The 12,031-nt window shown below is 41.4% G+C and overlaps 1 protein-coding gene across 1 annotated transcript in view; it reads right to left on the bottom strand.

Annotated features, from left to right (window-relative positions):
* LOC109914978 (collagen alpha-1(IX) chain-like) overlaps window positions 1-12,031 on the bottom strand; it is a 137,475-nt gene that overhangs the window by 87,789 nt on the left and 37,655 nt on the right. Inside the window, exons 10-13 of the mRNA XM_048597344.1 lie at window positions 7,503-7,547; window positions 7,360-7,416; window positions 7,193-7,246; window positions 5,712-5,765 (exon numbers count right to left, since the gene is read on the bottom strand). Of these exons, the coding sequence (XP_048453301.1) occupies window positions 5,712-5,765; window positions 7,193-7,246; window positions 7,360-7,416; window positions 7,503-7,547 (210 nt within the window). The remainder of the gene's footprint in view (window positions 1-5,711; window positions 5,766-7,192; window positions 7,247-7,359; window positions 7,417-7,502; window positions 7,548-12,031) is intronic.

Here is a 12,031-nt window from a genome sequence, read left to right as displayed (position 1 = left end):
GACCTTCCTACCTCCAAGTTCACCATCAACAGAAAATTCCACCCAATATCTTGGAAATAATTTTTTCAACTTCTGATCCACAGAAGCAGAATTGCCCATCCCCATTCCCCCGAGACTTTAAGAGTCAGCCATACCCTGGGATTGGAGTCACATGTGAACAGAACTGAGTAACAGTCCCTGGAGGGCATAAGTAAAAATGCTAGTTGCTGTGACAATCCAACAGCTTTCATAGCAATTTTCTAATGTTAGGCCATAAATTGACAGCATTAGAATTGGAACTGATGATTCATAATTTCTGTTCCAGTTCCATAAAAATTTAAGTATCCACACTGTCCAGAGTCATAGAGTCTTACAGCTGAACAACAAGGCAACAGACCTTTCGGTCCAACTCATCCATGCCGACCAAATGTCCTGAATAAATCTAGTCCTACTTGCCAGCATTTGGCCTATATCTCTCTAAACTCTTCCTATTAATATACCCATCCAAATGTAGCAATTGTACCAGGCTCCACCACTTCCTCTGGCAGCTCATTCCATGCATGCATCACACACATGAAAATGTTGTCCCTTAGGTCCCTTTTAAATCTTTCCCCTCTCACTTTAAACCTATGCCCTCTAGTTTTGGACTCCACCACCCCGGCAAAAAGACCTTGGCTATTCACCCTATCCATGCCCCTCATGATTTTATAAACCTCTAAAGGTCACCCCTCAGCCTCCGATGCTCCAGGGAAAATAGCCCCAACCTAATCAGCCTCGCCCCATAGCTCAAAACCTCCAACCCTGCCAACATCCTTTTAAAATCTTTTATGAACCCTTTCAAGTTTCACAATATCCTTTCTATAGCAGGGAGACCAGATTTACATAAAATATTCCAAAAGTGGCCTAACCAATGTCCCGTACATCTGCAACAGGACTTCCCAGCTCCTGTACTCAATGCACTGACCAATAAAGGCAAGCGTACCAAATGGCTTCTTGACTATCTTGTCTACCTGCAACTCCATTTACAAGGAGCTATGAACTTGCACTCTTTGTACAGCAACACACCCCAGGACCTTACCTTCAGTGTATAAGTCCTGCCCTGATTTGCCTTTCCACAATGCAGCACCTCAAATTTAACTAAATTAAATTTCATCTGCTACTCCTTGGCCCATTGGCCCATCTGATCAAGATCCCATTGTATTCTGAAGTAACCTTCTTCGCTGTCCATTACATCTCCAATTTTGGTGTCATCTACAAACATACTAACCATACCTCCTATGTTCACAACCAAATCATTCATATAAATGACAAAAAGCAGTGGACCCAGCACTGATCACTGTAGCACAGCACTGGTCATAGGTCTGCAGTCTGAAAAGCAACCCTCCACCACTACCCTTTGTCTTCTACCTTTGAGCCAGTTATGTATCCAAATAGCTAGTTCTCCCTGTATTCCATGTGACCTAATCTTGCTAACCAAGAACCTTGTCCAACACCTTACTGAAGTCCATAAAGAGCACATCCACTGCTCTGCCCTCAATCCTCTTCATTGAGTTTTTTGAAGAAGCAATCAAGTCAGACACGATTTCCCATGCAAAGCCGTGTTGACTATTCCTAATCAGTCCTTGCCTTTCCAAATACATGTAAATCCTGTCCCTCAGGATTCCCTCCAACAATTTGCCTGCCACTGATGTCAGGCTCATGGGTCTTCATTTCTCCGGCTTTTCCTTACCACCTTTCTTAAATAGTGGCACATTAGCCAACCTCCAGTCTTCCAGCACCTCACCTGTGGCTATCAATGATACAAACGTCTCAGCAAGGGGCCCAGCAATCTCTTTGCTAGCATCCCACAGAGTTCTACGGAACACCTGATCAGGTTATCATATCATTATCATAGAATCCCTACAGTGTGGAAACAGGCCCTTCGGCCTAACAAGGCCACACCGACCCTCAGAGCATCCCACCCAGACCCATAAGCCTATAACCCACCTAATCTACACATCCCTGAACACTACGGCCAATTTAGCATGGCCAATCCACCTAGCCTGCACAACTTTGGATTGTGGGAAGAAACTGGAGCACCCAGAGGAAACCCACATAGACACAGGGAGAATGTGCAAGCTCCACACAGACAGTTGCCCGAGGCTGCAATCAAACCTGGGTCCCTAGCGCTGTGAGGCAGCAGTGCTAACCACTAAGACACTGTGCCGCCCTTAATCCAGGGGATTTATCCAATTTGTGCATTTTAAGACATCCAACACCTGTAATATGGACATTTTTCAAAATGTCACTATTTATTTCCCCAAGTTCTCTATGTTCCATATCCTTCTCCACAGCAAACACTGATGCAAAATACTTATTTAGCATCTTCCCCATCTTCTGCAGTTCCAAACTTAGGTGGCCTTGCTGATCTTCCAGAAGCCCTACTGTCTCCCTATTTTCTCATTTGTCCTTAATGTATTTGTAGAACCCCCTTGGATTCTCCTTAACCGTTTGCCAAAGCAAATTCATATCCCCTTTTTGCCCTCTTGATTTCCCTCTTAAATAGACTCCTACTATCTTTATACTCTTCTAGGGATTCACTCTATTCCTATTGACCATACCTGACATATGTTTCCTTCTTTTTCCTTGACCAAAACCTCAATTTCTCTAGTCATCCAGCATTCTCAGCACCTACCAGCCTTGCCCTTCACCCTAACAGGAACATACTGTCTCTGGACTCTTGTTATCTCATTTTTGAAGGCTTCCCATTTTTCAGCCTTCCCTGGACCTGAGAACATCCGCCCCCAAATCAACTTTTGGAAGTTCTTGCCTAAATACAGTCAAAATTGGCTTTCCTCCAATTTAGAACTGGAACTTTCAGATACGATCCATCTTTCTCCACCACTATTTTAAAACTAAGAGAATTATGGTACTGGTACCTCAGTCACCTGCTCAGCCTTATTTCCAAAGAGTAGGTCAAGTTTTGCATCTTCTTTATTAGGGTCATCCACAAATTAAATCAGAGAATTTTCTTGTACATGCTTAAATTCTTCTCCGTCCAAGCCCTTAACACTATGACAGTAGCAGTCTATGTTTGGAAAGTTAAAGTCCCCTATCATTACCACCCTATTATTATTCTTACAGATAACCGAGATCTCCTTACAAATTTGCTTCTCAATTTCCCACTGACTATTGGGGGGTCTATAGTACCATCCTAATAAGATGATAAGTTCCATCCAAATTACTTGCGTGTATGTATTCCCAGGAATATCCTCCCCAGGTACAGCCATTATGTTATTCCTAATCAAAAACGTCACTCTCCTCCTCTCTTGTCCCCCTTTCTACCGTTCCTATAGCATCTATACCCTGAAATATGAAGCTGCCAGTCCTGCCCATCCCTGAGCCATGTCTCTGTGATTGTTATGATATCCCAATCCCATGTTCCCAACCATGCCCTGAGTTCATCTGCCCTACCTGAGGCCTATAGCACTGAAATAAATGCAGTTAATTTATCAGTCCTACCTCCTTCTCTGCCTTGTTCTTGCCTGCCCTAACTGTTTGACTTGCTCCTTTTCCCAACTGCACCAGCCTCCGACTGATTGCCCCCGGTCCCACAACCAACACACCCCTCCCACAGCCCCCACCCCCACACCTTGCTGGTTTAAATCCTCCTGAGCAGCTGCAGCAAATCTTCCTGCCAGCATATTAATCCCCTTCCACTTCAGATTCAATCCATTCTTCTTATACAGGTAACTTCTTCTCTAGAAGAGATTCCAATGATCCAAAAATGTAAATCCTTCTCCCCTGCACCAGCTCCTCAGCCATGTATTCATCTGTTCGATCATCCTATTCGTACCCTCACTAGCTCATGGCACGAGTAATCTAGGTGTTATTACCCTTGAGGACCGCCTTTTTAAATTCCTGCCTAACTTCCTATATTCTCTCTTCAGAATCTTGTCCTTGTCTCTTTCTATATCATCAATTCCAAGGTGTACAACAACCTCCTGCTGATCACTCTCTTCTTCGAGAATATTCTGCACCCTCTCCAAGATATCCTTGATTCTGGCACCAGGGAAGCAACACACCATTCAGTTGTCTTGCTGTCGGGTGCAGAAACATCAGTCTGTGCCTCTGACTAAAATGTCCCCTTTCACAATTGATCGCTCAAAACTTGACGTACCCCCTCCATTACATTAGAGCCAGTCACGGTACCAGAAACCTGGCTGTCAGTGTTACATTCCCCTGAGTGTCCATCATCCCCTAAATTTCCGAAACAGCATATTTGTTTCAGATGGGGATAGCCCCACAGGAGACTCCTGCTCTACCTGCCTTCTTCTCTACCTTTCCTGGAAACAGCTCATCTGTCTGACTGTACCCGTGGATTTTCTCTCTTCCTGCAGCTGCCATCCATCACACCCCCTAGCTCCTGTAAATTCCTCATTGCCTCTAACTGCTGCTCCAACCGATCCACGCGATCCAATAGGATCCGTGATGAAGCAGGCTTCCTGCAGACATAATCATCAGTAACATGGAATCTCTCCCTAATTTCCCACATCTGACAGCAAGTGCATATCACTCTACTAAAGGCCATCTTTGCACCTTAACAATATACAAACCCAGAAAATAGCACAGTCTTACTGTTCTAAAAATATTATTCCAGGCTGAATTCGCACCTACGTTTTATATTTTTATAAGTTTAATCGTAAGACAGACCTCAAAAACACAATCAATCAATCAAAAAAGAACCCACTCTAAATACTAAAGTAGATTTACAAAAAAAAAAAATTATCGTTATACTTTAAAACTAGCCACTTAGCTGTTCCCTGCTGTGAACTTCCCCATACAGGTTTCTCCAAGGTCAGCTGTGAATTTCACTGTTTTATTATTTTTCATGGATGAACTCCGATGTCCAGAGATACTTGAAACCAAACAGCAGAGGCAGTCAACTGTTCACGTTCACTGCTGGGTCAGACAGCTGTGCAGGTTTATTTCTCCCTTGTTTTCACTTCCTATGTGGTCATTCTTCCTCCTTTTTAAAGTGCCATTGTTTTGATTTTTTTGGTCGAAATTTCCAAAGCAAAGCAACATCTTATAAAACAGCACTTACTGCTCCAAGAATTCAAGGAAATCAACTCTAACACTGAAAATACCTCAAAAAAAAAAGGAACAGATCTTACAGCCACAAACTTTTCCTGTCCTCCATCTTGGATTACCCAGAATCCTACTGTGCATCTTCCCTCCTAGCACAAGAGTATGTGGCATTTTCAACCATAATTCAGAAAGTCCGTTGACTTAAGGTATTTTTCTAATCAACCTGTTCAGAGTTGTTATTACATACCACTGGAAAAGGTGGGACTTGAAGCCAGGCCTCTTGGCTTAGAGGTAGGGATACTATCACTACCACTACCATAAGAGCCCTTTCCATTGCCTTAAGAATCTTAAATATTTAAATACTTTCAGTATAATGCAGTAATGCACAGCTACAGAGACCCAGGGTCATTATAAAATCATTAAAAATAGACTCTAATTGGCAGATTTTTATGATGATCTGCAAGTCCAAATGGAACACGGGATAGTAGATCAGCCTCCCCTTGTACAGCATCCATTTATTTCCACAGCAGGGGTGGGGGCTGTGCAAAATGAGCAGTTAATCGGAGATCACCTGTTTGATCTCTGCTGGTGAAAATGGGAAATCAGCCCCAAGTTTCCAATTACAACATCACAAGATATATTTGAAGAGTGAAATACTTTACTGGTGGGCCTTGAGCACCTAATTCTCCAGAAACTCCCTGTTCTCCTTCTTCACCCTAAAAGACAAAAACAAAGCAGAGTGGAATGAGCAACATGAGCAAGTTTCTGAGTCATTCACAGACAGAATGACTAAGGAACTGTGACACAGTTCAAAGCAACAAGGACAAAATCGTATCATGCAGAAGGAGGTCCATTGCCACTGAATTGACAACAGGAATAAAACTGTATGGGAACTGGGAAATCTATAAATTTAGCAGTGGTTCAGGAGACACTGGCCATATTCATCAGTTTTGGCTCACTAGCCTTAACTTGGACACTGTTCAAGATGACTTTGTAGAACTGTAAGTGGAAAATAAATTGAAGACACCATTGCCTAGGAGTTCCAACATGCTTAGCTTCTTATCTGGAGAGCATCAAGACCAGATTCCCCATTTGTACTCTTTGCATGTAAGTGATCATTTGATTATGCCAGTTATATGCTAATATGTTTACAGCTTATATTATTTCATACAATACCTTGCCATTCACATGGTTGTACTTGGCATTGAGTGAAGACAGGTGGGACAGATTCCCCCCTTGTATTGTTTGCATGTAAATAATCATCTGATTGTGCCAATTATACGCTAATACGTTTACAACTTATATTATTCCGTACAATACCTTGCCATTCATATTGGCATTGAGTGAAGACATGTGGGCTGGAAAACATCCTCTTATTGGAGCCTAATAAAAACTAAAAGAACTGCAGATGCTGTAAATCAGGAACAAAAACAAAGTTGCTGAAAAAGCTCAGCAGGTCTGGCAGCATCTATGAAGGAAAAAACAGACTAGAGTGGAAGAAAGTTATCCTCAATCTCGAGGGACTACTGAAGAGAGGAAGATATCTTTTCTTATCATTGAAGTGATTTCATCTGTAATCATTCAGGCAACTCCTTGGTTTGAGTTTCCTGTCTGCAAATTTCCCATTCTAACACCATAAAAAATGGCGTATGTAAAGAGATTACAGGATAGAAACTCACAATATTAATGCTGTGCAAGCATTTGCAAAACAAAATCCAAATTTGTTAAGGCATGTCATGGAAATATTAAACAAACCATCTTCATTTCATCCAGGTCCGGCGAATCTTACAATCAATGAAGAGAAGATTTGATGCTTGGCTCATGCCAAAGTAGTGTAATTTTTAAAAATCAAAGAACAGTGGATGCTAGAAATCAGAAACAAAAACAGAAATTGCTGGAGAAACTCAGCAAGTCTGGCAGCATCTGTGGAAAGGAAGAAGGGTTAATGTTTCGGGTCCATGACTCTTCTTCAGAATTGAGTTTTTCCAGTAATTGCTATTGCTGATATGTAATTTTAATATGAATTGAAGGTTTGATTTTAAGTTGTTGGAATAGATGTACCACTGCAATTGGAACAAACAGAAGGAACTATAGGCCATTCGTACAGGCTCATGGCAAAAGCGGCAGGAACACCTTCTCATACCTTATGTCCTTGTTTGCCTGGTTCACCAGCCTCTCCTTTCACACCTTTGTGCCCCTAAACATCAAGAGGTGAATGAATTAGAGACAATTATTCATTCCAATCAAATCTAATGATTTACGATACTAAACCTTTAGATTTTTGTCATGATAAACTAGCTGGACACTTACCTTCATTCCTGGAAGTCCAGAATAGCCCTGCAGCCCTGGAGGGCAAGCATTGGGACACTACAAAGAAACAAGTACTTCATTTAGATTAATATCCTGGAAATTATTATGTTGGATAACATACATCAACAGTTCTGAAACCTTACCAGTGGCTCATCACTGCTATCACCATGCATCAGTGCTGGAAGTCCCTGCAGAATGAGGAAGATTGAAGTTTTATGAACCAAGTTAACTGGCAAAAAAAAAAAAAAGCAGAGGCAACATAAGGAAAAATGCGTGTCCACAGAGCGTTAATATCATTTAGAAGCCACCACCTCAAACATAGGAACGTAGAATCAGGGAGAGACCATTCAGCTCCTTGAGACTGTTCTGGCCTTTAGGGACAGCTGGGCTGATTTGTATCACAACTCCATGTAGCCATCTTTGCTCTATATCTCTCTGAATACCTTTAGTTAATGCGAATCTAACAACCTCAGATTTCAAACTAGCAATTGATCAATTAGATTTTTGGAAAAGTTTTCAATGTCTACTACTCTTTGTGCACAGAAACATTTCCAAAATTAATTTCTGAAAGGTATGGCTCTCATTTATATGTCATGCCCCAGTAGTCAGAGAGTCTCCAAGCAGCAGGAATAAGCTCTCCCTCTCTACTTCCCTTAACATCTAAACAAAATTGAACAAATCACTCGAACATTCCAAATTACTGAAACGATAATCTCAGATTGTGTAATCTCTCTTTGTAATTTAACCCCTGAAGGCCAGGCATTATCCTAGTAAATCTTCACTATATTAATTAGCTCTAAGACTAATATAGTTTTAGAAGGAAGCAGATTCAATAATAATTTTCAAAAGAGCAGAGGCGTGGAATTAATCTCAAATAGCCGTTGGGCCCAATGGTCTCATTGTATACGGTACCACCCTACGATTCTATTATTATACTAACTTCAGCAGACAAAAGCATCATTTGGTGTGATGTAGAGATGCCGGTGTTGGACTGGGGTAGACAAGGTCAGAAATCACACAACACCAGGTTATAGTCCAACAGATTTATTTGAAAACACAAGCTTTCGGAGCCTCACTCCTTCAGGTGCTAGTGAGAGAGGTAGTATTGGACACAGTTTATCAGGAAAAGATCAATGGGTTACACAACTGATAAGGATGTATTAAACAAACCTAAGATGCTGTTAAATCTTTAATCAGTTAGAAGGTTTTAATTGATTAATATGTATACTTAAGTCCTCGAATTCTTTTCAAGTCACTGTCCTGAAAAAACTAAAGGTTTTATCATCAGTCTAAAGAAGAGGTGACATTTTTGGTCAGACAATGTACATTAGGTGTGAGACCTTGGTTAGAACCTCTTTATGTTTTGGTTTGGAGTCAGACTGGTTTTATTTCTAAAGTAGCGGGCCGGGGGGGAGTGACAGAGTGAGAACGAGGGGACAGAGAGCAACTGTGTGACACAGAGCCTGATACAATCCCAAATCTGACCTCCAAATGTATATCTGGCTGGGCAGGAAGGGGGTCAATTAGTTCAGTTGGTTGGACAGCTGGTTTGCAATGCCAACATCATGGGTTTAATTCCCGCACTGGCTGAGGTTACCATGAAGGACTCTCCTTCTGAGCCCCTCCATCACCTGAGGCATGGTGACCTTCAGGTTAAACCACCATCTGTCATCTCTCTCTAATGAGAGAGCAGTCCAATGGCCTGGCAAGACAATGGTGACTTTACCTTTTAATCTTTATTTTTTACAGTTGGCAGAAGGTGAGATTCAGGAGACTTACTAAGGAAATAAAGTCACTAAATTCCACAGGTTTGAATAAGCAATGATAAACTTTACACTGTTGGAACAATAATACAATCGACATTACATGCAAGACTTCTTTCTAACACCTAGAGTGAACATGCATAATAGGCTATGATTGAACACCCCACAGAGCACAACAAAAAACAAATGTGAACGAGACCAGTTGGCTCAGTGGTTAGCACTGCTGCCTCACAGCACCAGGCACCCAGGATTGATTCCAGCCTCAGGCGACTTGTCTGCGTGGAGTTTGCACATCTCCCAGTCTCTGTCTGAGTTTCCTCCTAGTGGTCCGGTTTCCTACCCTGGTCCAAAGATGTGCAGGTTAGTTGGTTTGACGATGCTAGATTACCCAGTAGAGTTCAGGGATGTGCAGGCTAGGTGGGCTAACCATGGGAAAATATAGGATAGGGGGTTGAGTATGGGCGGGATGCTCTTCAGAGGGTCAGCGTAGACTTGATGGATGGAATGGTCTGCTTCCACACAGTGGGGATTCTATGATCTGTGTACACATTGACCGCCATTTGTCTACATTATAATAGCAACTGCACCTTACAGTCATTCCATGCCAAGTGTTTTGGAGATGTTGCTGAATGTATCAAGCCATGTTAAGAATGTGAAGGTTTCTTATTTTTCATTAAGGATTTGATATTTCTTTCTAAGGGTTTTTTAAATTATCCTGCCAAAAAAAAGTGGCCAATCTCCTGACAGCAAATGACTTCTTCCCTCTAGAATCAATACTCTATTTCATCATTTAGTGTTTTATAAAAGGGATAAAAAAAAATGGTTATGATCACAGATTTCTATTTCTGTTTAATGCAGTTTTTTTTGAAAAAAATTTTAGTCATTTGGTTGTGCACAACTTGAGTATTGCAAAAAGTAAACATATTTAGATGAAGTTTTCAATAAGCACTTATCAGAACATTTCACAAGAATATCGATGTGTAAACTGTATGGGAGAAGAGTGCTAATTGATAGGCGAGTGGACATTGATTGGTAGAGGCATTGCCATGGATAATATACCAGTTAATGATGATTATGATTCTGTAATTGTCAGAGATCTACACAAAAGCACAGAAAATGTCCTTCAGCCCATCCTGTCCGGCCAGTAAAAGGCAATCACCTAATTATTCTAATCCTATTTTCCAGCACTTTGTCCATAGGCCTGTATGGCTTGGCATCACGAGAATACATCTAAATGCTTCTTAAATGTCATGAGGGTTTCTGCCTCTACCACCTTTACAGGCAGTGAGTTCTAGATTCCCACTACTCTGGATGACAAGGTTTTTCCTCCCATCTCACCTAAACCTTCTGCCCCTTACCTTAAATCTATGCTCCACCAAAGGGAAAAGTTTCTTCCTGTCTAGCCTAGCTATGACCCTCAATTTTATACATCTGAATAAGGTCGCCTCTCAATATCCTCTGCTCTAAAGAAAATAATTCCAATCTGTCCAGCCTCTCTTCATAACAGAAACACTTCAGCCCAGGCAACATTCTGATAAATCTCTCCTCTGCACCCTAGCCAGTACTATCACATCCCTCCTACAATGTGAATTCCAGAACTGCACACAATACTCTAGCTGTGATCTAATCAATTTTTTATAGAGTTCAGCATAAACCTCTTGCTTTTAATATCTATGCCTAAAGTAATAAAGGCAAGTATACCTAATGTCTTCTTAACCACTTTATACAACTGTCTGATACCTTAATGGACTGGTGTACATACACACACACATCTGAGGTGCGTCCCTCAGATCCTCAGAGCTTCCAAGAACACTATCATTCATCATGTACTCCCTTGTCTTATGTATCCAGTCCAAATGCATCACCTCATGTTTATATGGATTGAATTCCATTTGCCATTGATCAACCTATCAGATAGACTGCAAGAGGATACAGATGAGTGTAAGACTATCCTTTATTTTCTTTATTCATTCATGGGATGAGGGCATTGCTGGCTAGGCAGCATTTATTGCCCATTCCTAATTGCCCAGAGGGCAGTCTAGAGTCAGTCAATCACATTGCTGTGGGTCTGGAGTCACATGTAGACCAGACCAGGTAAGGATGGCACTTTCCTTCCCTAAAGGACATTAGTGAACCAGATGGGTTTTTCCTGACAATCGATTCATGGTCATCATTAGATTCTTAATTCCAGATATTTTTTATTGAATTCAAATTCCACCGTCTGCCGTAGCAGGATTCAAACCTGGGTCCCCAGAATGGAATCTGGATCTCTGGATTAACAGTCCAGCGATAATACCACGAGACCATTATCTCCTCTCCACTATTTACCACTCCATTTTTGTAGTGTCTGTGACCTTACTAAACAACCCCATACATTCAGGTATAATTTTATATATAAAAACCAGAAAAAAATTAGGGGGCCCAATAGTGACCCCTGTGGGACACCACTGGACACAGACATCCAGTCAGAAAAACATCCTTCAACCACCATCTTCTGCCTAATGCCTTTCAGCCAAATGTAGATCCAATTTGCCAAATTTCCTTGAATCCCACGGGCTCTTAACTTCACTATCAATCTCCCATGCAGGAGTTTATCCAAAGCCTTGCTGAAATCCAAGTAGACTATACCAAAAGCATGACCTCATCTACACACTTCTAAAAAGTCACCCCTTCTAAAAATTCAATCAAGTTGGCCAGACATGACCTCCCCTTAACAAAACCATGTTGACTGTTCTTAATTAATCCCTCCCTCTGCAAATATAGATTAATTCTGTCCCTCAGAATTGCTTCCAATAGTTTCCCACCACCCACGTTAAATTGACCAACTTGTAGTGTGCTAGTTTATCCCTTGCTCCTTTCTTTAATATTGATAGACATTAGCTTTCCTCCAGTCTTCCGGCATCTCCTGT

The sequence above is a fragment of the Rhincodon typus genome, chromosome 5 (genome assembly GCF_021869965.1).
Source record: "Rhincodon typus isolate 14 chromosome 5, sRhiTyp1.1, whole genome shotgun sequence".
Lineage (NCBI taxonomy): Eukaryota > Metazoa > Chordata > Chondrichthyes > Orectolobiformes > Rhincodontidae > Rhincodon > Rhincodon typus.
This window is presented reverse-complemented; position numbering and strand designations above follow the sequence as displayed.